Source organism: Oncorhynchus clarkii, chromosome 10 (genome assembly GCF_045791955.1).
Source record: "Oncorhynchus clarkii lewisi isolate Uvic-CL-2024 chromosome 10, UVic_Ocla_1.0, whole genome shotgun sequence".
Taxonomy (NCBI): domain Eukaryota; kingdom Metazoa; phylum Chordata; class Actinopteri; order Salmoniformes; family Salmonidae; genus Oncorhynchus; species Oncorhynchus clarkii.
The window spans coordinates 60,534,753-60,556,523 of record NC_092156.1 but is presented as its reverse complement, the minus strand read 5'-3'; the positions used below and the strand labels follow the sequence as shown (position 1 = coordinate 60,556,523).

Here is a 21,771-nt window from a genome sequence, read left to right as displayed (position 1 = left end):
ACTTCAATTAACGTGTGCCTTGTTCATTTGTGGCATTTCTTTCCTTAATGCGTTTGAGCCAATCAGTAGTGTTGTGACATGGTAGGGATGGTATACAGAAGATAGTCCTATTTGGTAAAAGACCAAGTCCATATTATGGCAAGAACAGCTTAAATAAGCAAAGAGGTCGGCCAATCCGGAAAATTTGAAGAACTTTGGAAGTTTCTTCAAGTGCAGTCGCAAAAACCATCAAGCGCTATGATGAAACTGGCTCTCATGAGGACCGCCACAGGAAAGGAAGACCCAGAGTTACCTCTGCTGCAGAGGATAAGTTCATTTGAGTTACCAGCCTCAGAAATTGCAGCCCAAATAAATGCTTCAGAGTTCAAGTAACAGACACATTTCAACATTAACTGTTCAGAGGAGACTGTGTGAATCAGGCCTTAATGGTCAAATTGCTGCAAAGAAACCACTACTAAAGGACACCAATAATAAGAAGAGACTTGCTTGGACCAAGAAGCACGAGCAATGGACATTAGACCGGTGGAAATCTGTCCTTTGGTCTGATGAGTCCAAGTTTGAGATTTTTGGTTCCAACCGCCGTGTCTTTGTGAGACGCAGTGTAGGTGAACGGATGATCTCAGCATGTGTGATTCCCACTGTGAAGCATGGAGGTGGTGGTGTGATGGTGTTTTGCTGCTGACATGGGCAGTGATTTATTTAGAATTCAAGACACACTTAACCAGCATGGCTACCACAGCATTCTACAGCGATATCCCATCTGGTTTGTGCTTAGTGCGACTATCATTTGTTTTTCAACAGGACAATGACCCAACACACCTCCAGGCTGTGTAAGGGTTTTATTATTTATTTTGATTTGTTTAACACTTTTTTGGTTACTACATGATTCCATGTGTCACGTCTTCACTATTATTCTACATTGTAGAAAATAGTAAAAATTAAGAAAAACCCTTGAATTAGTAGGTGTGTCCAAACTTTTGACTGGCACTGTACTTGGCAACTGACCTCAACATAATTTCAATCAAGACGTGCGCACACACTTCATTTCAGATTTTTGTTTTAATTTTCTTTTTCTTGTAAAAACCACAAATTAAGAGAATTTCTGCAAAACATTTCAGAAAATAATTATATAATTGATTGCAATGCTACAGGCACATTACAGTCCCATTGAGCAACTGCAGTAGGGCAACCAAAACAATTCACCAAGACCACGTCCCAAATGGTACCCTATTCCCTATATAATTTTCAAAAGTAGTGCACTATATTGGGTCTAGGGTGACATTTGCGACGCACCCAACCCAAGAGCCTTCCGGTTCAACATTATTAACAATAACATTATGGGGGACCGAGACGGAGGGATGAACAAAACATTACACCTGTAAAAAGACAGAAAGGAAAGACATTAAAATGATAGGAGGAAAATAGTCTCAAATGAGGGAATTCAAAGAAGAAAAGTTAAGACCTGTAGTGGCTGGTAGTGAGAAATGGAGTCAAGTAAAACTGAAGAGAAACAATGTATTCGTCCCAAATAGCACCCTATTCCATATATAGAGTACTACCTTTTGACCAGGGCTCTGTAGTAGTGTACTATGAGGAACAGGGTACCGTTTTGGATGTAACTAATGAGAGATACAGTACGTTTTTTATCCAACAAAACTCATGGCTGTAAGCGTAAGGAACAGAGGTGAGGATGGCGCGAAAAGAAGAGAGCTGAAACAATGAGAGCCGAAATGGGGGGGGGGGGGTTCCAGGAACCCGTTGGCACTAATTTGCATTTCATCATCATCAGTACCGACTCAGTTTCCCCAAGGAGTCCGTGGAAGTGTTGGACAGTGTGGCATAGAGTCTGGACCTAGTGGGACACACCAGTCATGTCTGGGTCTTCCCCAGTCCCCTTCCCTCTCAACCCCTCCTGAAACCTAAACCCTGATTCACTCCACTTCATGTAGACCATGTCGCACAAAAACCCACATTCAATCCATAGGGTTTCCATTTTCTTTGTTCAACCTTTTTTCTCCCCAATTCCGTGGTATCCAATTGGTAGTTTACAGTCTTGTCTCATCGCTGCAACTCCCGTACGGACTCGGGAGAGGCGAAGGTCGTGCGTCCTCAGAAACACAACCCAACCGCACTGCTTCTCGACACAATGCCCGCTTAACCCGGAAGCCAGCCGCACCAATGTGTCGGAGGAAACACCGTACACCTGGCGACCGTGTTAGCGTGCATTGTGCCCGGCCCGCCACAGGAGTCGCTAGTGCGTGATGGGACAAGGACATCATGGCCAAACCCTCCCCTAACCCGGACGACGCTGGGCCAATTTTGCGCCGCCTCATGGGTCTCCCGGTCACGTCCAGCTGCGACTGAGCCTGGACTTGAACCAGAATCTCTAGTGGCACGTCCAGTGCCTTAGACCATTGCACCACTCGGGAGGCCCAGGGTTCCCATTTTCAGCCCTGTTGCGTGAACAACACTAGCAAGTGTCTGTGCTATCCATATCATTCCTAAACCTCCTAATAAACATGATGCTGCAACAGCACATTCTCCCCTCTCCTTACACATCTCTTCATCCTCCCCTCTTCATCCTCCCCTCTCTTCCCAAGTGAGGAGTGGGAATGTCTTTTCGCTTTTGTTTTTAGCTCGCCCTCCTTTTTTTGGGGCGCTTGTTCTCCTTTTCGGGGGAGGGGTGTTGGCTGCTCCCCATCTCTCCCCCCTGCCTGGCTGGCTGGCACGGGGTCTCTACGTGCCCCTTGCGTAGGGGTAAGAACGCGGTGAGTTTTACGATATCCTCTGAATGAGTTTCTCCTCCGTCATACAGAACAGGACGCAGTGAGAGAGGTCCGAGATGAAGCCCTCACAGCCCCGCAGCGTCACACCTTTGCAGCCCCGCAGGTCCAGCAGCGCCAGGCCAGACGCCCTCTTCAGGTACGCCAGACAGCCGTCCGTCAGCTTGTTACAACCTGGGGGAGGAGGGGGAAGGAGGGCTGAGACAGAGGTGTACAACCTGTATGAAGGAAATGAGTGTGTGTGTGTACTTGCGAGGCTGATCTCAGCCATTGCAAATTCGCATGTGGGTTGTGTGTACCTTCAAGGTTCATCTCTACGCATTCCATGGGTGTGCGTGCCTACCTGCGAGGTTGATCTCCGTGAGCGTGTTGCGTGTGTTTGTGCCGGCGGCGGTGAGCAGGCAGATGGACTGGTCCGTGAGGTCCCTGCAGTGGGCCAGGTCCAGCCGCTCTAGCAGGGGCATGTGACGGAGAATCAGCCTCAGGGTGGAGTCACTGATGTCCAGGCCGGCTAGACGCAGCGCCACACAGCCACGCAGCCGAGACCGACTGTCACAACCTGCAGGGAGAGAGGGGTTAGATGCGTTCAGTACCGTCACACACCCACCCCATTCAATATAAAATACTTACTCACCAAACCCAACCACCTAAAAACGCTAGATTCATTCATCATAGGGGAGGTGAAGCAGCTACATAATTCCTCAAACTACTATAGTCAAACACACACGGCACCAGTGGCCTGCTGCAGTCATAACGGCCTGTAGGAAAAGGAGAGAGGTTTAACTCCCAACACCCCTGTTAGTCAGTCAGTATTGACGAGTGACCTGGTGGTATGACCAGGTCCCTGATCTGGGTGTCTTTGACCCCCTCTGCCCAGCGCAGGTCCAGGGTACGGAGGCACGGCAGGCTGGGGGTGGACAGGGCTGACATGGACGACCAGGAGCAGCCTGCTATCATCAACTCCTTCAGACCTGAGAGAAGAGACGGGGGTGGGGGGTAGAGAGAGAGGATGGAGAAGATTGTAATTCAATTGTGATGGTAAGGTGTGTGTGTGTAGACTGTTGTTGTGTCTGTGCAGTAGCTATATATATATATATATATATATATATATATATATATATATATATATATATATATATATATATATATATGTATGTATGTATGTATGTATGTATGTGTGTGTGTGTCCTACCTGGCAGGCGGTGTATGAGCAGGGTGATCTGTTTCTTGGACACGGGGGTCCAGGAAAGGTCCAGCGAGGTGGGCTGGCGTTTGATGATGCCCTGCACGGCCTGGGAGGAGAGGGAGGGACACCGCGATACATCCACACCACTCCACAGACGCTTGTCACAACTCCTACAGAGAGGAGGGAGAGGGAGGGAGGAGAGGGGTACAGAAACGAGGATAGTTAGGATGAGGATGTCAGATAAACGCAGCTTTAGTATTTTTCATCCATTAAAACTGACATGATTGTCTCCTGTCGCTGGTGTAAAAACCACACGCGTCGTGGAGAAGCCCCACAGAAAATGCCCTTTGGTCCACAGACTAAGGAGAGTGTCATGTGCCATTTTAAAAAGGAAGAAAATATCCTAAAGCTGCGTTGAACCAGAAACAGGAAATAAACTCCTTTGTCTATAGAAACAATAAGCAGGGCTGGTAATTGCCAGGGACCTCACGATATGATCGCGATACTTAGGTGCCGATACGATATGGATTGCGATTCTATAAGTAACGCGATTGGATACGGTCATTTTATTGCGATTCGATGTTCCAAACATATTGCTCACCATATAACAGCGTAACAGATGTCTGTTGAAGAGAGACAACAGAGCCATGAGAAACCAGTTTGGATCAGTCATGGAAATAAGTGCTGAAAACAAATTGGCTCCATTTTTAAAAAGATGGAGAACAAGCCAACTAGCAGAAAATATTGCGATATTGTTAATACTATATTTCGCCAAAAATAATATCCCAATATGCAACTGTGTAGATTTTTCCCCCCAATCACTAACTTATGGCTGTGAATTGGAATCTAATAAGACAGACAGACATTGTGTGACTCACCATTTGTACCAGGCCTTACAGACAGCCATACAGCTAGCCAGCTCGGCTCGGCTCAGGTAACGGAACACCGCCACCCACACCTCCTTCTCCCCTCCTTTCTCGTTTCCTACATCCTTAAAGGAGGGAAGCGACAGGAGCGAGGAAGGAGAGTGGGAGGAGTGGGGAGGAGGGGTGGGGGAGGCCGAGGAGTCAGAGTAGGAATGAGAGGCAGTGTCCCTCTCTCTTTCCCTGTCTGCTGTGTCGCCGTGGGGATTGTTGATACGGTGACGAGGCGGCCGGCCGACTGGATTCTTGGCGGGCTGGGCCAGGCCGTTGCCGGCGGCGACCGTGCCGTTTTTGTGCCGCGTCTTCCCGAGAGTTTTATGCTGGACGTAACCTGGACCGCCGCCGTGGGTTCTGGGAGACATGGCGGCCTCCAGCTTGGGCACGATGGAGCCGGGGTGGCGTTTGGCCCTGGGGGGGCGCTGTAGGGTCACTGTCAGGTATGAGCCGTTTAGGAGGTCGTCGTTAAGGTCAGACACCAGGAGGACAGGAGGCTCTGGTTCAGAGTCTGACCTGTTCTCACCGTCTTCCTCATCCTCATCTTCATCCGCCATGTCCTCATCCTCCCCCTCCAGGTCCCGGGCCGAGCTGTCTTCCTCATCATCGTCGCCGTCTTCCTCGTCGTCCGTTCTCCTCCGCCTGCGGTGTTGCCGGTGGTGATGCTGCCGATCTTCCTCGCTGTCGTCATCTTCCTCGTCGTCATCATCATCATCGTCATCCTCTGACTCGTCCCTGCGCCTCTGCATCCTGGTGCCTCCCCGGAGGCGCACTCTCCCGCCCCTCTCCCTACGCCCCCCCTCTCTATCCCCTCGGCCCGCCCCCAGCCCTCCTCTGCCGCGCCTCATCTTCAGGGAGGAGTGAGGGGCAAGCCCACTCCCGCGGCCTGCCCCTATGTGGGAGGAGCCTCTCCAAATGCCCCGCCTCCCAGTCCCATAGCCTCTCCGAGAGGCGGAGCCACTGCCGCGAGGGCGTGGCCCGGACATCTTCTGTCCCGCGCCTCCTCCTCCGCCCCTGGAGCCTTCATCATTATCATCATCATCATCGCTGCCCGAGTCGTCGTCGTCGTCTCGGCTGTGACCACGGCGACGGTAGATCTTGGCGATGCGGCCGTCGAGATACGAAGAAGACTTGCGTTTCTGGAAGGAAGGAGTAGGAAAGGAGAAAATGAAAGAGGGCAGAGGAAAGGAGCGAGGAAAGGAGAGATGAAAGAAGAGAGGGAGCGAAGTATCCTTTAGGGAAAGGGTGAAAAACTGTCTTCAGTTTAATTGAACACATTTTTATTGGCTGCCATACTTACCGCGTGTAACATTTTATTCTTGTCCTCCTTCACCTGAAATCAAAAAAAGAAAAACATCAATGCAACAGAAATTCACTGTTCATTGAATACTGCAACATTTCTGTTAACATAATGCCTGCTGCACTGAAGACAGACAAGCACATTCACATTCTCTCGCTCAACCTCCACATGCACTGGGCTTTCGTTCAGGCTACAAACACTTTCTGCTCCACAAATACCGTCTCACAAATACATGGACTAGGTTCAAATAGTTGAAGTCTTGAGTCTGCCTGGAGTGCCAGACTTTTCTATTGGTCCATTAAGCCAGGCAAGCTGAAAACCAGCACAGATAAAGTATCTGATATCAACTCTATAGCAAAGGGTTCTACATTCAGACAGTATTTGTGGAGCCCAAAGCCCCACGTTTACCCCAGCCCCTCCCCTCGTCAGTCAGAGCAGTGATAGGCGAGTGATGATGTAACGGGCGGGGGGGGGGGGAAGCACGGTGGCGGCGGTAGGCCTCTCACCCTCTTCCTACGCCCGCTTGCCCATCTCCCCGCCCGCTTGAGGCCGTGCTGCTCTAGTAGTAGCTGCCCAGGGGAGGGAAGGGGCGCCTCGGAGAACCAGGAGGAGGAGGGGGGTTTGGGAACCAGCCCTGGGTATAACAGTATCGCCCTGCCCCAGCCCTCGTCCCCCAACCCAGGAGCAGAGCCTGGCTCCATGGAGACCCCTAGAGGCCCCTGGGTGGAGGAGAGGGCGGTGGCGGAGAGGGGGCTCGCGCCGAGGCCAACGGACGCCCCACTGTCATCATCATCGGTGCCCGAAGACTGACACACAGCACAGGGAGAGAGTCACGGCCGTTAGCTAGCCGGGACACAGTGTGTGTGTTTGTGTGTGTAGATAGAGGAGGGTCTACCTCAGTGTCGGTGATTCCCAGAACACATTTGGGACACTCCCAGCAGCTGGGCAGATCTGTATTCACCACACCATCCCCTGTTACCTAGAGAGACAGAGGTGGTGGTAGAGAGACAGAGGTGGAGGGAGAGAGACAGAGGTGGAGGGAGAGAGACAGAGGTGGAGGGAGAGAGACAGAGATGGAGGGAGAGAGACAGAGGTGGAGGGAGAGAGACAGAGGTGGAGGGAGAGAGACAGAGGTGGAGGGAGAGAGACAGAGGTGGAGGGAGAGAGAGAGAGGTGGAGGGGGAGAGAGAGAGGTGGAGGGAGAGAGAGAGGTGGTCAGAGAAGTGTAGAGCATTTTGCTTGAGAACCAACAGAGCGAGATAGAGGGAGAGTTTAACCTCCATCTGTACTGATGTCAGACAACAACAAAAAGTGATGTCATGTGTGTTTTAATGCCGATTTGATTGCGAGAGCTCTGGTGAGTAAGATTTCAAACATGCATTTATTACATATGGCAAATCAAGCTGAAACTTGAAGGTAGGGTATAGTTTGAAGAGAGTGTCGGGGTTACCTTGAGGCAGGCGGGGTGGGCTATCTGGGCACAGTTGGAACACTCCATGAGGGTGAGGGTGAAGACTGGCCCCTCTCCTCCCTCCTGGTTCCCCTCTGCACAGATCTCACACACCACTGACAGGGGCAGACCCGGCTGGGGGAGAGAAAGGGAGGAGTTAATATACTGACAGACCAGTATATTCTGTCACAATGACTCAAAAACACACACTATACTAGCTGGGAAGAAGAGATACAGTAAGGACCCAGGCATCAAAGGCAAGCAGTAAGTGATACACACAGCTAGCAAAGAGAGGGAGACAGTGACAATGCTTCTACTGTTCGGGTGAAACATCTCACACACATCCAAACCCACACATGCCCTCCCCCCCACTCGCTCGCTCACACACCATCCTACTCGCTCTCACACACAGACGCTCGCTCTCACCGCCAGACACTGTCGGAGCACGCAGGTCTGTTTGAGTTTCCCTGGCCCGCCGAACTTCTTCATGTCCCTGCAGAAGTTACAGTCCCCGCACTCCGTCCTGACACACGCCTCGCAGCGCTTACACCGCACGCGCCGCCGCCGCAGCACGGACATGGAGGAGGCGGGCTTCTGGGGTCGCGGGGTCACCACCGTGGCAGACAGCTTGGGACGAGCCACCGGGGGAGGAGGGGGAGGGGGCTGGTACCACGACGGCTGGAAGAGTGGGGACGAGAATTATTGGGATAAAGGTGAATTCAAAGTTTTAAAATTTGTAAAAAAAAATTAAATCAATGGGGGAGACGAAGGCAACAGTCCAGCACTGGGCTGTCTGGAAAAGCATCCCTCTGTGGATTTAAGAGTCAGAAAAGTACATGGATTTAAAGAGAGGTATGTAGCAGTCTAAGAATGTGGCTTGACTTGCACTCCGTCTTATGACAATGTACAGTATGTGTGTAACACTTGTGGGGACAGGCCTATATGGACAGGGCTACAGGTTTCTTACAGAACAACTATTCAAAGCAACAGTTTGAACATGATGGAAAAATGATTCAACCAAAGTTGAGGACAACAGTTCACCTGACAAGATGGAATCCAAACATTTAAACTTGATTTCACGTTTACTGTAACCTGGATACTTTAAGGAACATTATAAAAATCTGAATTTCAATGCACTTTTATGTGAAGAGTCTTCAACTAAATATTTTTTTTTTAAACATTTTTTTTTTGAGCTCTCCTAGTTGTGCCGTTGAGGAACTAGAGCAAGCGGACTTGTAGTTGATTTGTTCGGGAACACAGCCCTGCACCGGGCGCCGTCACACGATTACTGTTGTGGTTCACGCTATCCAAAAACATCTCAATTAGAAACCGCAGTCTGGGTCAGGTGGGCATCATTTGAAAGCGTGTTCTATTTCCAACACGACTCACTACGCTCTAAAATACGATCTTACAGCGTTAGACTTTCACAGGACTTTTCAGAGAAACAGATTGGAATTTTAGTGAGCATAGAACAGAGTCAGGAGTGTGTGTTCGGCGGCAAAACAAATTCCACAACAAACAAACAAACAGGCTCATTCTGTTCAGAACAGGGTATGCCACCGTGTCCCCTTGTGACGTTGTCACTGTGTAGACATGAGTTTTACGATGCGGAAATCTTGCTTGTACGACATCAAAGCGGTATTTGTTGTCATCCCCAACCTTTCCATCGTTCAAAATACATCAAGAGTCCTTTACAGCATTTCCCCCAGTCAGACATCAACAAAAACATGCAAAAGGTGGCCCAATTAGCGGGAGGGATGAGGGGCCTTCTTGTCGCGTGTGGTGCTCAAGTTCAGAAAACGGCTGTCAGTCAAAACCCATCCAGCGCTGTGAAGCAGACAGACTGAGCTCCGACGTCAGATACATCAGGTTACTTACTGTACAGCCACTGAGTCCCAATTAAGGCACTTCTTGTTAACTCGAAATGACACAACGGCAAGGTTCCGGTTGAACAAAGTTTACTATATCGTATGAACACACTACCAGGTAGCCATTACACTCAAGGCTAGGTCCATCAACAACCAGACTCCCTGCGCAGGCGCACTCTGACTGAGTGATAGCCCCGTAATCACAGAAACATGGGGATAATTAAAACATGAACTTAACACTTATTGCCGTCCAAACCTGCCAATCTGATCCCGTATATGGGTAGGTGTGTGAAGGGCCAATCTGATCCCGTATATGATTAGGAGTGTGAAGGGCCAATCTGATCCCATATATGGGTAGGAGTGTGAAGGGCCAATCTGACCCCATATATGGGTAGGAGTGTAAAGGGCCAATCTGATCCCGTATATGGGTAGGAGTGTGAAGGGCCAATCTGATCCCGTATATGGGTAGGAGTGTGAAGGGCCAATCTGATCCCGTATATGGGTAGGAGTGTAAAGGGCCAATCTGATCCCGTATATGGGTAGGAGTGTGAAGGGCCAATCTGATCCCGTATATGGGTAGGAGTGTGAAGGGCCAATCTGATCCCGTATATGGGTAGGAGTGTGAAGGGCCAATCTGATCCCGTATATGGGTAGGAGTGTGAAGGGCCAATCTGATCCAGTATATGGGTAGGAGTGTGAAGGGCCAATGTGACTGAATGCGGTGTGTCTCCTCCTCACCCTCTTGGGCCACTTGACGATGGGCTTGCCAGTGTAGGACAGTTTGGGGATGTCATTAGCGTGCTTCTTCAGCAGGGCCTTACAGAGGACAAGAGAAGGTTGGTACATGAAAACACACACACAAAACCGTTATAATATACCCCATTTAGCAGACGGTTTTATCCACAGTGGCTTAGTCAGTCATGCGTATCCACTTTGATATGAGGATATTTCATTCTGTCAGACACACACATCCATCCCTCCCTCACCCTGATGTCATGCAGCAGAGCGGGAGCATTGTGTATGCCTGCCGGGACACAGTTCTTCTGTGAGGGCAACGACTCCAGCTTCCCCAGCAGGTTCCACAGCCCCTCCAGCTCAAAGGGCGTGAGGTGAACCTTCACCCCGGGCTTAGAGCCCCGGGTCGGGGGAGCCTCCTCTTCATCCTCCTCCTGGGTGTGCCCGTTGACTGACTCACAGGTGGAGGGGTCTCTGGTAAGACCTGGTGGGAGGGAGGGGCGGAGAGATTAAGAGGGGGAGTTGGAAAGAGAAAAGAAAATGCAGGGTTTGTAATCTAACGAAATACAGAGAATGCACGTCTCAAGTTATAGATCTCGTGCTGTCATTCAAACGTAACCACCTAATATAGAGTAATGCTGGTTAGAGAAGTGCTGAACTGCCTGCTGAAATAATAGAGGTGGAGTATAGAGAGAGAGGGAGAGAGAGCAGAGGGGGTAGAACAGAGAGAGAGAACAGAGAAACAGAGGGGTGGGGTGAGAGAACAGAGAGACAGAGACAAAGAGGGGGTAGTGATAGAGGGTAGTGTTGTTGGCACTGACCGATGCCCAGGGAGTGTTTCTGGAAGTCAGGCGTGAGGTAGGAGGTGTTGGTCAGACTGAAGAGGTATCTCTCCAGCACGTACCAACACATCTCATAATAGAACGGGTAACGGAACTTAGCTGGTACCTGCAGAGACACCAAGTTCAACTTTCAATTTATTAGTAACTTCCACTACATACATTGGAACGTCTCTTCTACGAGTGCTCAGGAACAAAAAAAAGATTCAGTACATTTAGGAGAAAGAGATGAAAGAGAGAGTGTGTGTGTGTGTATGTCTCCCACCCGTGTCCTGTCCTCGATGCTGTAGATGTTGAGTTGCATGGGGATGTTGAAGCTATGTAGGAAGTTTCCCCCAAACACCAGGGTGTCCACTGGAGTGTAGACCGCGTGGATCCAACCTGACAGGACACAAACAAAGGTAAACATTAGAAACAGGAACACTAAGTTTAAACGGTTAAATATCTGTGTGTGTGTGTGTGTGTGTGTGTGTGTTTATTATGGATCCCCATTAGCTACTCTTCCTGGAGTCCAGCGAAATTAAGGCAGTTCTACAATCCATTCACACCAAATTTCACAACATATTAAGTGGGTACCTGAGGGGATCATGAAGGTATAGCCCTGCTTCAGCTCGATCCTCTGACAGTCCTGGGCCTTGTCTCCCAGGAAGATGTCTCCCTGTTTCCCCGACAACACCCAGTCCTCATACAGCTCCAGGTTCTGAGGCGTGGGCGGGATCAGCCAGAACACCTGACAGGAAGTAAGCGCTCAAGAGGTAAGAAGTGAGAGGACACCAGAGTCACTCTTATTCGAGTCCCAAATAAAACGGGTCGAGACTCGTGTCCGAGTTGAACATTGTAAGATCAAGTAGTCTGTTGTTACCTTGCCTCCCCGCAGTATGTGGTACCAGACCGAGGAACCGCCGAAGTCTATGTGGAAGTCTGTGTAGCAGCCCTGCACACTCATTAGACAGTACCTGGAACAGAGGAGGAGAGAAAGAGGGAAGGAGAATGCAGTTGAGGGAGAGGGTCGCACTTCGGGGTACTGCATATCTGTGATGGAGTTGACGGGGCCTACGGGCCATGGTCAGGTTGTGCACTATATAGGGTGCAATTTGGGACACAGATGAGCCTTACTTCTGCACTTTGGGGTATTGCATGTCTGTGATGGAGTTGGTGGAGTCTATCTGTCTCTCCTTCAGGTGCCGAGGCCACATGTTGTCCACCCAGTCTATGATGTCCACCTGATAGGATACAAAGGAGGCGGTAAGAACAGACAGGAGGGTGTGTGTGCCGATAGGTGTGTCCGCGCACGTCTCAGACTGACCAACATGGGCCTCCGGACCAGGTCGGTCAGTTTGGTGTGTGAGCGTGTATGTATGTATGTATGTATGTATGTATCTCAGACTGACCGATGCAGGCCTCTGGACCAGGTTCTCCAGCTTGGTGTGGCTAAACTCCAGGCTGATGACGTTGTAGAGTTTGTCCCTCTGGGAGGGGGGCGTCTCGTAGTAACGTCTCCACTGGGCCATAGACATCTCTATACCCTTCTGAGTACTGACATCCATCACATCCATCATACGCCTGCTGCCTGGGGGAGACAAGGAAGGGGAGAGGGGTACAGACAGAGAGGTGATACAGTGAGGGAGGAACAAAGGAGAGAGACAGAAAAGGTGAGAGGAGGAAAAGGGAAGGTAAGAGAGTATTTGGTGTTCTATTGGGATCCCCATTAACTGTTGCTGAAGCAGAAGCTACTCTTCCAGAACATGAAACATGACATAAGAACATCAAGACAAGAACAGCTCAAGGACTGAACTACACCAATTAAAATGGGAACAAAAAAAAGGTCCTACTGACAGTTACCCACACATACGTACGGTGCATTCGAAAAGTATTCAGGCACGCTGCCCTTTTCCACATTTTGTTACATTACAGCCTTATTCTAAAATTGATTAAATAAATAAAAATCTCAATCTACACACAATACTCCATAATGGTAAGCAAAAACTGTTTTTAAATTTTCCATTGATCATCTTTGAGATGTTTCTACAACAACAACATTAATTCCATTAATTTGGAAAGGTCCCACAATTGACACAGCATGTCAGAGCAAAAATCAAGCCAAGAGGTTGAAAGAATTGTCCGTAGAGCTCCGAGACAGGATTGCGTCAAGGCACAGATCTGGGGAAGGGTACCAAAACATTACTGCAGCATTGCAGGTCCTCAAGAACACACTGGCCTCTATCATTCTTAAATGGAAGAAGTTTAGAACCACCAAGACTCTTCCTAGAGCTGGCCACCCGGCCAACTGACCAAGGGAGGTGACCAAGAACCTGATGGTCACTCTGAAAGAGCTCCAGAATTCCTCTGTGGAGATGGGAGAACCTTCCAGAAGGGCAACCATCTCTGCACCACTCCACCAAATCAGGCCTTTATGGTAGAGTGGCCAGATGGAAACCACTCCTCAGTAAAAGGCACATGACAAGCCAGCTTGGAGTTTGCCAAAGGGCACGGCACCTAAAGGACTCTCAGACCATGAGAAATAAGATTCTCTGGTCTGATGAAACCAAGATTGAACTCTTTGGCCTGAATGCCAAGTGTCACGTCTGGAGGAAACCTGGCACCATCCCTACAGTGAAGCATGGTGGTGACAGCATCATGCTGTGGGGATGTTTTTCAGCGGCAGGCAGGGACTGGGAGACTGGTCAGGATCAAGGCAAAGATGAGCAAAGTACAGAGAGGTCTTTTAAAAATATATATATTTCCAATATTTACCCCCTTTTTCTCCCCAATTTCGTGGTATCCAATTGTTAGTAGCTACTATCTTGTCTCATCGCTACAACTCCCATAAGGGCTCGGGAGAGACGAAGGTCGAAAGTCATGCGTCCTCCGATACACAACCCAACCAAGCCACACTGCTTCTTAACACAGCGCGCATCCAACCCGTAAGCCAGCCGCACCAATGTGTCGGAGGAAACACCGTGCACCTGGCGACCTTGGTTAGTGTGCACTGCGCCCGGCTCGCCACAGGAGTCGCTGGTGCGCAATGAGACAAGGATATCCCTACCGGCCAAACCCTCCCTAACCCGGACAACGCTAGGCCAATTGTGTGTCACCCCACGGACATCCCGGTCGCAGCCAGTTGCGACAGAGCCTGGGCGCAAACCCTGAGTCTCTGGTGGCCCTTAACCACTGCGCCACCCGGGAGGCCAGAGAGATCCTTGATGAAAACCTGCTACAGAGTGCTCAGGTCCTCAGACTGGGGCGAAGGTTCACCTTCCAACAGGACAACGACCCTAAACACACAACCAAGACAACGCAAGAGTGGCTTCAGGACAAGTCTCAGAATGTCCTTGAGTGACCCAGAACATCTCTGGAGAGACTTGAAAATAGCTGTGCAGAGACGCTCCCCATCCAACCTGACAGAGCTTGAGAGGATCTGTAGAGAAGAATGGGAGAAACTCCCCAAATACAGGTGTGCCAAGCTTGTAGCATCATACCCAAGAAGACTCGAGGCTGTAAACGCTGCCAAAGGTGCTTCAACAAAGTACTGAGTAAAGGGTCTGAATGCATATCTTTTTGTTTGTTTGTTTTTTGCAAAAATGTCCAAAAACCTGTTTTTGCTTTGTAAATATGGGGTATTGTGTTTAGATTGATGAAAAAAACATAATAGTTTAATCCATTTTAGATTAAGGCTGTAACATGACAAAATGTGGAAAAGGTGAAGGGGTCTGAATACTTTGAATGCCCTGCACATAATGGCTATCAGTTAATTTGGTCAGATGGGGAGAGGCAATGTTCTGTGAGGTGTTGTTTTGAAGCTCATTTTTTGCGGTTTGCTTGAGTCATTTGAGATGGAAGGGTGTTCCATGTGATAGCGGCTCTATAGAATACTGTGTGTTGCCTTGAATCCGTTCTTGATTTGGGGACTGTGAAGAGCCCCCTGGTGGCATGTCTGGTGGGTAAGCATGCCTATCAGAGCTATTTATACAGACTATTTGGAAATTAACACAATATTTCTCAGAAAAACAAGAATTGATGCAGTCAAACCTCTCCTGTACTTTGAGCCAAGAGAGACTGACATGCATACTGTTGACATTAGCCCTCTTGTGTGCATTGAAGGGCAACACTTGCAGCTCTGTTCTGGGCCAGCTGCAGCTTTTCTAGGTCCTTCTTTGCAGCACTTCATATCACCGGGCAATACGGTCAAGATCAGATCAAACTGGAGCCTGCAGGGCTTGTTTGGTCGACTGTGGTGTTAACAATGCGAGCGAGGAAAGGAGAGAAGTAAAGGAGATGTAAATGAGGGAGTGTTATGATGGAGAAAGAGAAATAGAGTGAAGTGGGTTAAGGAGAGGAACTGGAAAAGGCGTGTTTGGATAGAAGCACTGGAGGAGGAGGGAATCTTACCGACAAATATCTTGACGTCGTTCACACTGAAGTCTGGATCTGGCATCCTTTAGAAAGCACGACAAACCAGGGTTACATGTCACTCAGAGACTTATAAACTCAACGCAAGTTCAGCTATTCTAATCGCCCCAGAGAGAATACAGTGAATGTGTTTCCAACAGAGTTGAGGGGGGAAAGCAGGACGTACTTGATGCCCAGTCCGTCTGGCTTCTCAAAGATGATCGGGTCCCTCAACCCACCTCTTTGGATGTACTCAAATGTGAGGTCTGGAAAAACAAACCACAATAAGCCATAAACTAAACAGGAATCCTCAAAGCTACTCAAGTTGCTAAGCAACACCCAAATGAGACCCTATTCCCTTCCCTATAGTGCACTACTACTGTCAGAAGTGCATTTCATATAGGGAATAGGGTGCAATTTCAGACACAGACAATGTCTCAAACCCTCCGTCATTCTACTGCAATGACACCCAACGCTGACCTTTCCCCTCCATGCGTTTGACCCTGTCCGAGGTGAACCTCTCGCTCGTCAGCTTCTCCTCCAGGTCAAAGGTCCTCTTCCCCTCGATCTCGTCGTCCGAGATACCATCGTCATGGTAGCGCCGCCGCGTGCCCGACCGCTGGAGAGAGGGGGAAAGAGGAAGAGGGAATAGGGATGAGGAATGTGAGGAGGAAGAAGGAAAAGGATTAAATAACATATTTACCTCAATGTGTTCAGCAGCTGTATACCCTTCAAATCCCATCGCACTATTTTAGGGTATTTACAGTATTTCTGTAATAGTTAGGTTTAATACTTCTCCCAGATTCTTTAAGGTATTTCAGTAACATGTAATGCTACTAAACGACCGCAGAGTTTGGCTGTGTAAACAACGCTCCCACACACAGTACATTACCTGCTCCTCCCTCCTACAAAAAGTCTCTGTATTACAACACACACTGGGGCAAGGAGGAAAGAACATACCCACACAAACCCATATCAACACAGAACACACAATACATCAATGTTCAGGCCAGAGTATCAATTCTCTCTAATGTAGCCTATCATTAATCTCCCTCACACTGACTTTCCATACTCTCAGGGATGGGGGGGATAAAGAGGAAGAGGGGGGGTACCTGTAGACCTTTTTACCCAGTGCTTCCATTCCCCCTGCTCAATATTGTCCCCCATCCCCACTACTTATTCACCAGCTCTATCTGTCAACTGGAGGCTTGATGCTTCATTGATGGTGGTGTAGCGCTCATGTGATTTCAGAGTTTGCAAAACAAATGGCCATTGGATTGATGCAAATAATCATGATATCATTCCGCCAGAAAGGCAGAGGCTACTTTTTAGACAACATTTAACTGAGAAGGTTTTTTGGGAAAGCCTTTCCGTCTACCAGCTGACGGTTATCATTAGCACGATCGCTAACAGCTACACAAAGTGGACCAGGGAGTGGACCAGGGTTGCCATAGCAATGCACCAGCTGACCCAGGGAGGGGGTCCAGCAGCCCAGAGCTCAGGGACAACAATAAGAGGTGTCTGAGAATGCACTCTCTCCGCCCGTCTCACACACCTCTAAAATATCCTCAGCCAGCCCTGAACACACACACACGCCTCCTTGCAAACACCACACAATGTGAAACAACCTCACTGTACTGTCCACCAGTCAGCCACAAGCCAATGACACTATACAGCGAGACATTAAACAGCACTAGTATCCAACGCTGTAGCAGCCAAATCAGTGCCATGAGATGCAGAATGAGGCACCAGTACCAGCCCTACCTCCAACATCTCACTGCAATCCTCCTTGGCTCCGAGTGGCCCAGCCCTTCAAGAAGACAACCCTGTCCCAGTAAATTCAAAATCCATTATCCATCTGTAAGCCAGGGTTGACGAGAGATCTTTGTTCCATTCAGGTGGTTTGGTATAGGAGAAGGACACAACGGCATTGCAGCGAGTGGTGTAACGCAGTGCGCCAGTCGGGTCTGTGCTCCCCTGGGCCGCTGCCCAGTACAGTGGAGTGGCTGCGCGTACCAAATGGCTCTCTAGATAGTGCACTGTGTAGGGTGCCATTTGAGACACAAGCATACCGTCTCTCAGTGACGCACTACGTTGCTACAGCACCCGGCGGAACCAACAACCTTTAACTGAGACATCACACAGACCAGCTGCTGGTCACGCACACCGCAGTTACCAGCTCCACCTAGTATTCCCAAGGCTGGAATTCTGCTTGTGTGACAAGACTCTAGAGAGAGAAACAGTCTGGATTGGAGCACCATGCCAGGGACATGGGAGCGGGAGGGAGTGGATCCATCTGGGAGACGTCTTGGCTGGGGAACGACAGACAGCCAGCTCCTCCGGTCTAGATCACATCCTGGGTCTCCCGGCCGCTCACTCACTCAGCTACTCAAGAAACAATAGACGACCCGGAGCAGCACAATTGCGCCACGACGCCTGAGCAACTAGAGTGGGTAAGGGCACACGACAGACGTTAAGTTTAAAAAGTCCATGTTTATTATCAAAGATCGTCGCCAAGAGACGGTGGGTCTCGGAGCCAGTACCAGCAGGGTTACAGATGTTCTCTCTCCCTCCCTCACTGTAGCAATCCAGTATCCTCTCCATCATATTTATCTTGCCCTTTCCCTCTCCTGCAGTGCACCTTGGGGAATCCTGTGGGATGGAGACTCTACACACCTCGCACCTTCAGTGTCACCACTCCATCCCTCCTCCTCTCTTTATCTTTCTTCCTCCTCCTTTCTTCTCACATCCCTGGCGTAGTGCAGCAGCATCTCTCCTTCGTTCACCATCCTCCACACCCCCACTCCTTTTCAGAGAGAAAAAGAGGCCTGCGGTCTATCCAGCTCTGTCATTCTTCCGCCTCTGCAGTGCCCCCCCCCATCTCCGTGTTTTCCGCATTTCTGCTCACATGGCCAGTCAGACAGCCAGCCTCTCCAGTAACTTCTCCTCTTGCTTCACACAGAGCAGACAGCGTGCTTTCGCCACAGTGTCCTCTCCACTCACACACATCCCTCCTTCCAATTCTCTTCTCTCGCTCTTCTCCCGTTTCATCACTGGCACTGTTGTATTGCAATATGCCTTCTGGAGATGCATGGCTCAAAGAACAGGCAAAGAAAAATAACTCCCTCACAGACCAGAGACTAAGAGACATAGACCTGACCACCACTGCCTAAATCTCAGCCTATTCATAATTGATAAAACGTTATCTCTGCATGATGCTGCCTGGCTACTACTCTGAGAGACACAAACGTGACTATCATTTAAAACTCAACTTTAACAAATCACAACACACACACATACCTCCATTGTACAGTATAAACATCAGGTCTATGGTCCATTGCCTAGTAACAGCCTTTTTTTGTTTCACCTCACCTGTAAACATCCAGATTCTACAGTCAGGTAGACTGCAGACCCTAGTCACCATACTAAACAGGTTCAAATTCTCTCAACGTGCAGAAAAATGAAGAACTCACCTCAAACACATCAATCAATAATCTTATCTGACCCTCAATTAAAAGATGTACCATGTAGCCTCCTGGGTGGTGCTGTGGTCTAAGGCACTGCACTGCAGTATTAGCTGTGCCACCAGAGATACTGGGTTCGAGTCCAGGCTCTGTCGCAGCCGGCCGCGACCGGGAGGCCCATGGGGTGGCGCACAATTGGCCCAGAGTCTTCCAGGTTTGTCCCATCGTGCACTAGCGACTCCTGTGGCAGGCCGGGCGCAGTGCACGCTGGTGCGGCTGGCTTCCGAGTTGGATGGGCATTGTGTCAAGAAGCAGTGTGGTTGGGTTGTGTTTCTGAGGACGCATGGCTCTCGACCTTCACCTCTCCCGAGTCCGTACGGGAGTTGCAGAGATGAGACAAGACTAACTACTACCAATTGGACACCATGAAATTGGGGAAGTACCATGTAACAAAATATTGTACACAATATTCCTTTCCAAGGATTTAGCTAGCTCTCACACTAATCCCAGCCACAGCCCAACCTAACCCTGTGTTCACTCCTCCAGGCATGGTTGATCCGGTCCTCTTTAACTACTCTTCCGCTCTGTTTGCTTTTACAATGTTTTGGAGCGACTGTGACATGATGCACACTCCTGGCACTGTTTAACCCCCAAGCGATGAACTCATGAACCTGGCTCGTCTTAGAAAAATGCACCATATTCCATTTATAAGGCACTACTTTTGACCAAAGAGCCTTGTTTATCATACTTTCTCAAGTTACAGTGGACAATCTAGACTACATGATGCCATCAAGCAAGACAAATCGGAGACATAAGCTTCTCAGCTATTTGGTATCGGAAATAAATAGTTACTTAGGGGGAAAAACACGAGTTATTCCCATAACCTAAACTATGAGGTACAAGTCTTGGTGCAAGTCATGGAATTGAACCGCAGACTAGTAACATAACTCACCTCCTCTGTCTTTATAATTCCAACATCTCAATCCATATGGACAGTTTTAGAACACACTAAAATATCCATACTACGCCAATTTCATTATAGTTAGTAACTAGCGGTAGTCCATGCCATTTCAGATAGTTCATCACCATAAACGTCTAAAGTAACGTTTAGCGATGGATTTTTACTACAGACGTTGAAATAACGCTGGGCCAACTAGTTACTTACCAACCGCTTGCTGAATCTTGGTCGACGCTTATCTTCCATGTTTTATGACTGTCACTTGAGACAGTGGACTGCTTTGGTAGGCGGTTCGCCGATACACGTGGGTACCTGACTGCGCTGTCAAGCAGCTGAACACTACAACTAGCTCGTGATTGGAAATGTAGCTTAATTTATGTATTTAGTTCTAGTAGTGTAATGTGTCCACTGTCACTTGCGGGTAAAAAATAATAATAATTAAAAAAGCCTTTCAAATCTGACAAACTAAATCTAAAATACAGTCAGCAACGTAGCCAAGTTAATACATTTTGATTTGACTAAAACCACCGTATAAAATAAAGTACGAGCGTTTACACATTGCAACGTTATGTTATTTACAGCTAACGGCAGATAATTACCACTAGGACATAGCTAGTGAAATAGTAAAGTAGAGGCTAGCATCTTTGGCTAGCTATCCCCCACCAAAGGGAAGTATTGTTGTCGATCACCAAAACAAAACCCTACCGAGAGAATGGGATTAGCTAGCAAGCTTTAGTTTGTTGATAGCGCCAATATTGCATCTGGGATTGTAGTGTGGTTCATTATGTAAGAGTTAGCGTGTTATAGCTAACGTTAGCTATAGAGTAGCTTACTAATGATACAATTTAGACACTTGTCTGGCTAGTTTTAGGGGGTGAGGGGGGTTACCAGTCCTGGGTTATTTGCGGCATGTATTTTAAACACATTTTCTTATTATGCTGAACAAACTGTTCGCTGAACTAAAACGAACGTTAAGTTTAAAATGCAACAACAGACAGCGAGCAATCTATTTCCAAAGGAACTTTCCGCTTTGTCTTTTGGAAAACTCCAATCAACCAAAGAGTTTAGAAAATACTTAAAACCTGGTCATATTAAATGACATGACGTTCTGTTAAAATCGACAGAGAACGCTGGTTTATTAAATCGCAGTTTTATGTATAATATCCGATAAAGACGGCGGTCAGCCATCCGCCGCCATTTTCATCTCCTCACAAAACAACACTAGTTTCTCAAGACCCGCCTACAACAATAACATCGTCCAACGAGAGCAAAGCCGGCGAGGCGCTAAATGGTCGGTAATTATGTCACTCAGAAATACATTTTGTCGATAACGATTGAACACACATAAAACAAAGTGATACCGACACGTGAATGACCAATTAAATTGCGGGTTATTTGACGAATCGAACTCCAATTGGCAACCATTTTGCTACTATCTTCAAAGGAGAATAATAATTGGTCAACATACAAAAAGGGACAATAAAGCAGCCAATGAACTACCACGCAATTCAGACATCGTGTTTCCCAACTCAACCTCCTTACAATAATTGTCAGACCTACCATATAACTTATGAACCCATAAAATTAAAATGTATTTCCGTTACACACCACCATGATTGAGTAGGCCTGTTCAAGGACGGTCGACGGGGCCAGTCTGCCTCCTGGCTTCTGCTGTGTCTTGACTCCCTGAGCTTTGCATTGCTGAGACACGTTTTCTGGGTAGCTACTTTGGTCTTGGTTTGCTACAGTAAAGCCGCCCATTCATGGCAGTTGTAATCCGGAAGCGGCTGTCTATTGGTCCCACAGTTTGGTGGATGGCAACAATTGGAGGATTTATCCTGCCAATTAAACAATATACAGACGGCGAGAGATGTCAAAGGCA

General features: G+C 48.5%; 1 protein-coding gene across 4 annotated transcripts; it reads right to left on the bottom strand.

The window, feature by feature from the left end:
- Positions 1 to 1,040: 1,040 nt before the first annotated feature.
- On the bottom strand, positions 1,041 to 21,650 carry LOC139418877 (lysine-specific demethylase 2A-like). Of its 4 annotated transcripts, none has more exons than XM_071168637.1 (22): positions 21,498 to 21,650; positions 15,948 to 16,086; positions 15,655 to 15,733; positions 15,468 to 15,514; positions 12,470 to 12,648; positions 12,195 to 12,301; positions 11,941 to 12,034; positions 11,655 to 11,808; positions 11,344 to 11,459; positions 11,061 to 11,187; positions 10,491 to 10,723; positions 10,243 to 10,320; positions 8,063 to 8,314; positions 7,637 to 7,771; positions 7,082 to 7,165; positions 6,693 to 6,992; positions 6,187 to 6,219; positions 4,848 to 6,025; positions 3,976 to 4,139; positions 3,608 to 3,754; positions 3,127 to 3,342; positions 1,041 to 2,957 (listed from the first exon to the last, which is right to left on the bottom strand). In XM_071168637.1, the coding sequence occupies exons 1-22, from the start codon at positions 21,648 to 21,650 to the stop codon at positions 2,776 to 2,778; spliced, it is 4,197 nt and encodes a 1,398-aa protein (XP_071024738.1). In that variant the 3' UTR covers positions 1,041 to 2,775. The 4 variants fall into 4 exon arrangements, with proteins under 4 accessions (XP_071024738.1, XP_071024739.1, XP_071024740.1 ...); XM_071168638.1 differs by lacking the exon at positions 21,498 to 21,650 and adding an exon at positions 20,097 to 21,086; XM_071168639.1 differs by lacking the exons at positions 6,693 to 6,992; positions 21,498 to 21,650 and adding an exon at positions 20,097 to 21,112.
- Positions 21,651 to 21,771: the final 121 nt, after the last annotated feature.

What these genes read in the sequence shown, in the direction of transcription:
- LOC139418877 (XM_071168637.1), bottom strand. Translation starts at nt 21,650, where the DNA reads ATGGGCGGCTTTACTGTAGCAAACCAAGACCAAAGTAGCTACCCAGAA. An exon ending in CAAACGCATGGAGGGGAAAG is followed by an intron (nt 15,734 to 15,947) that starts GTCAGCGTTGGG and finishes TTGTTTTTCCAG; the next exon opens with ACCTCACATTTGAGTACATC. An exon ending in CAATACCCCAAAGTGCAGAA is followed by an intron (nt 12,035 to 12,194) that starts GTAAGGCTCATC and finishes CCTCTGTTCCAG; the next exon opens with GTACTGTCTAATGAGTGTGC.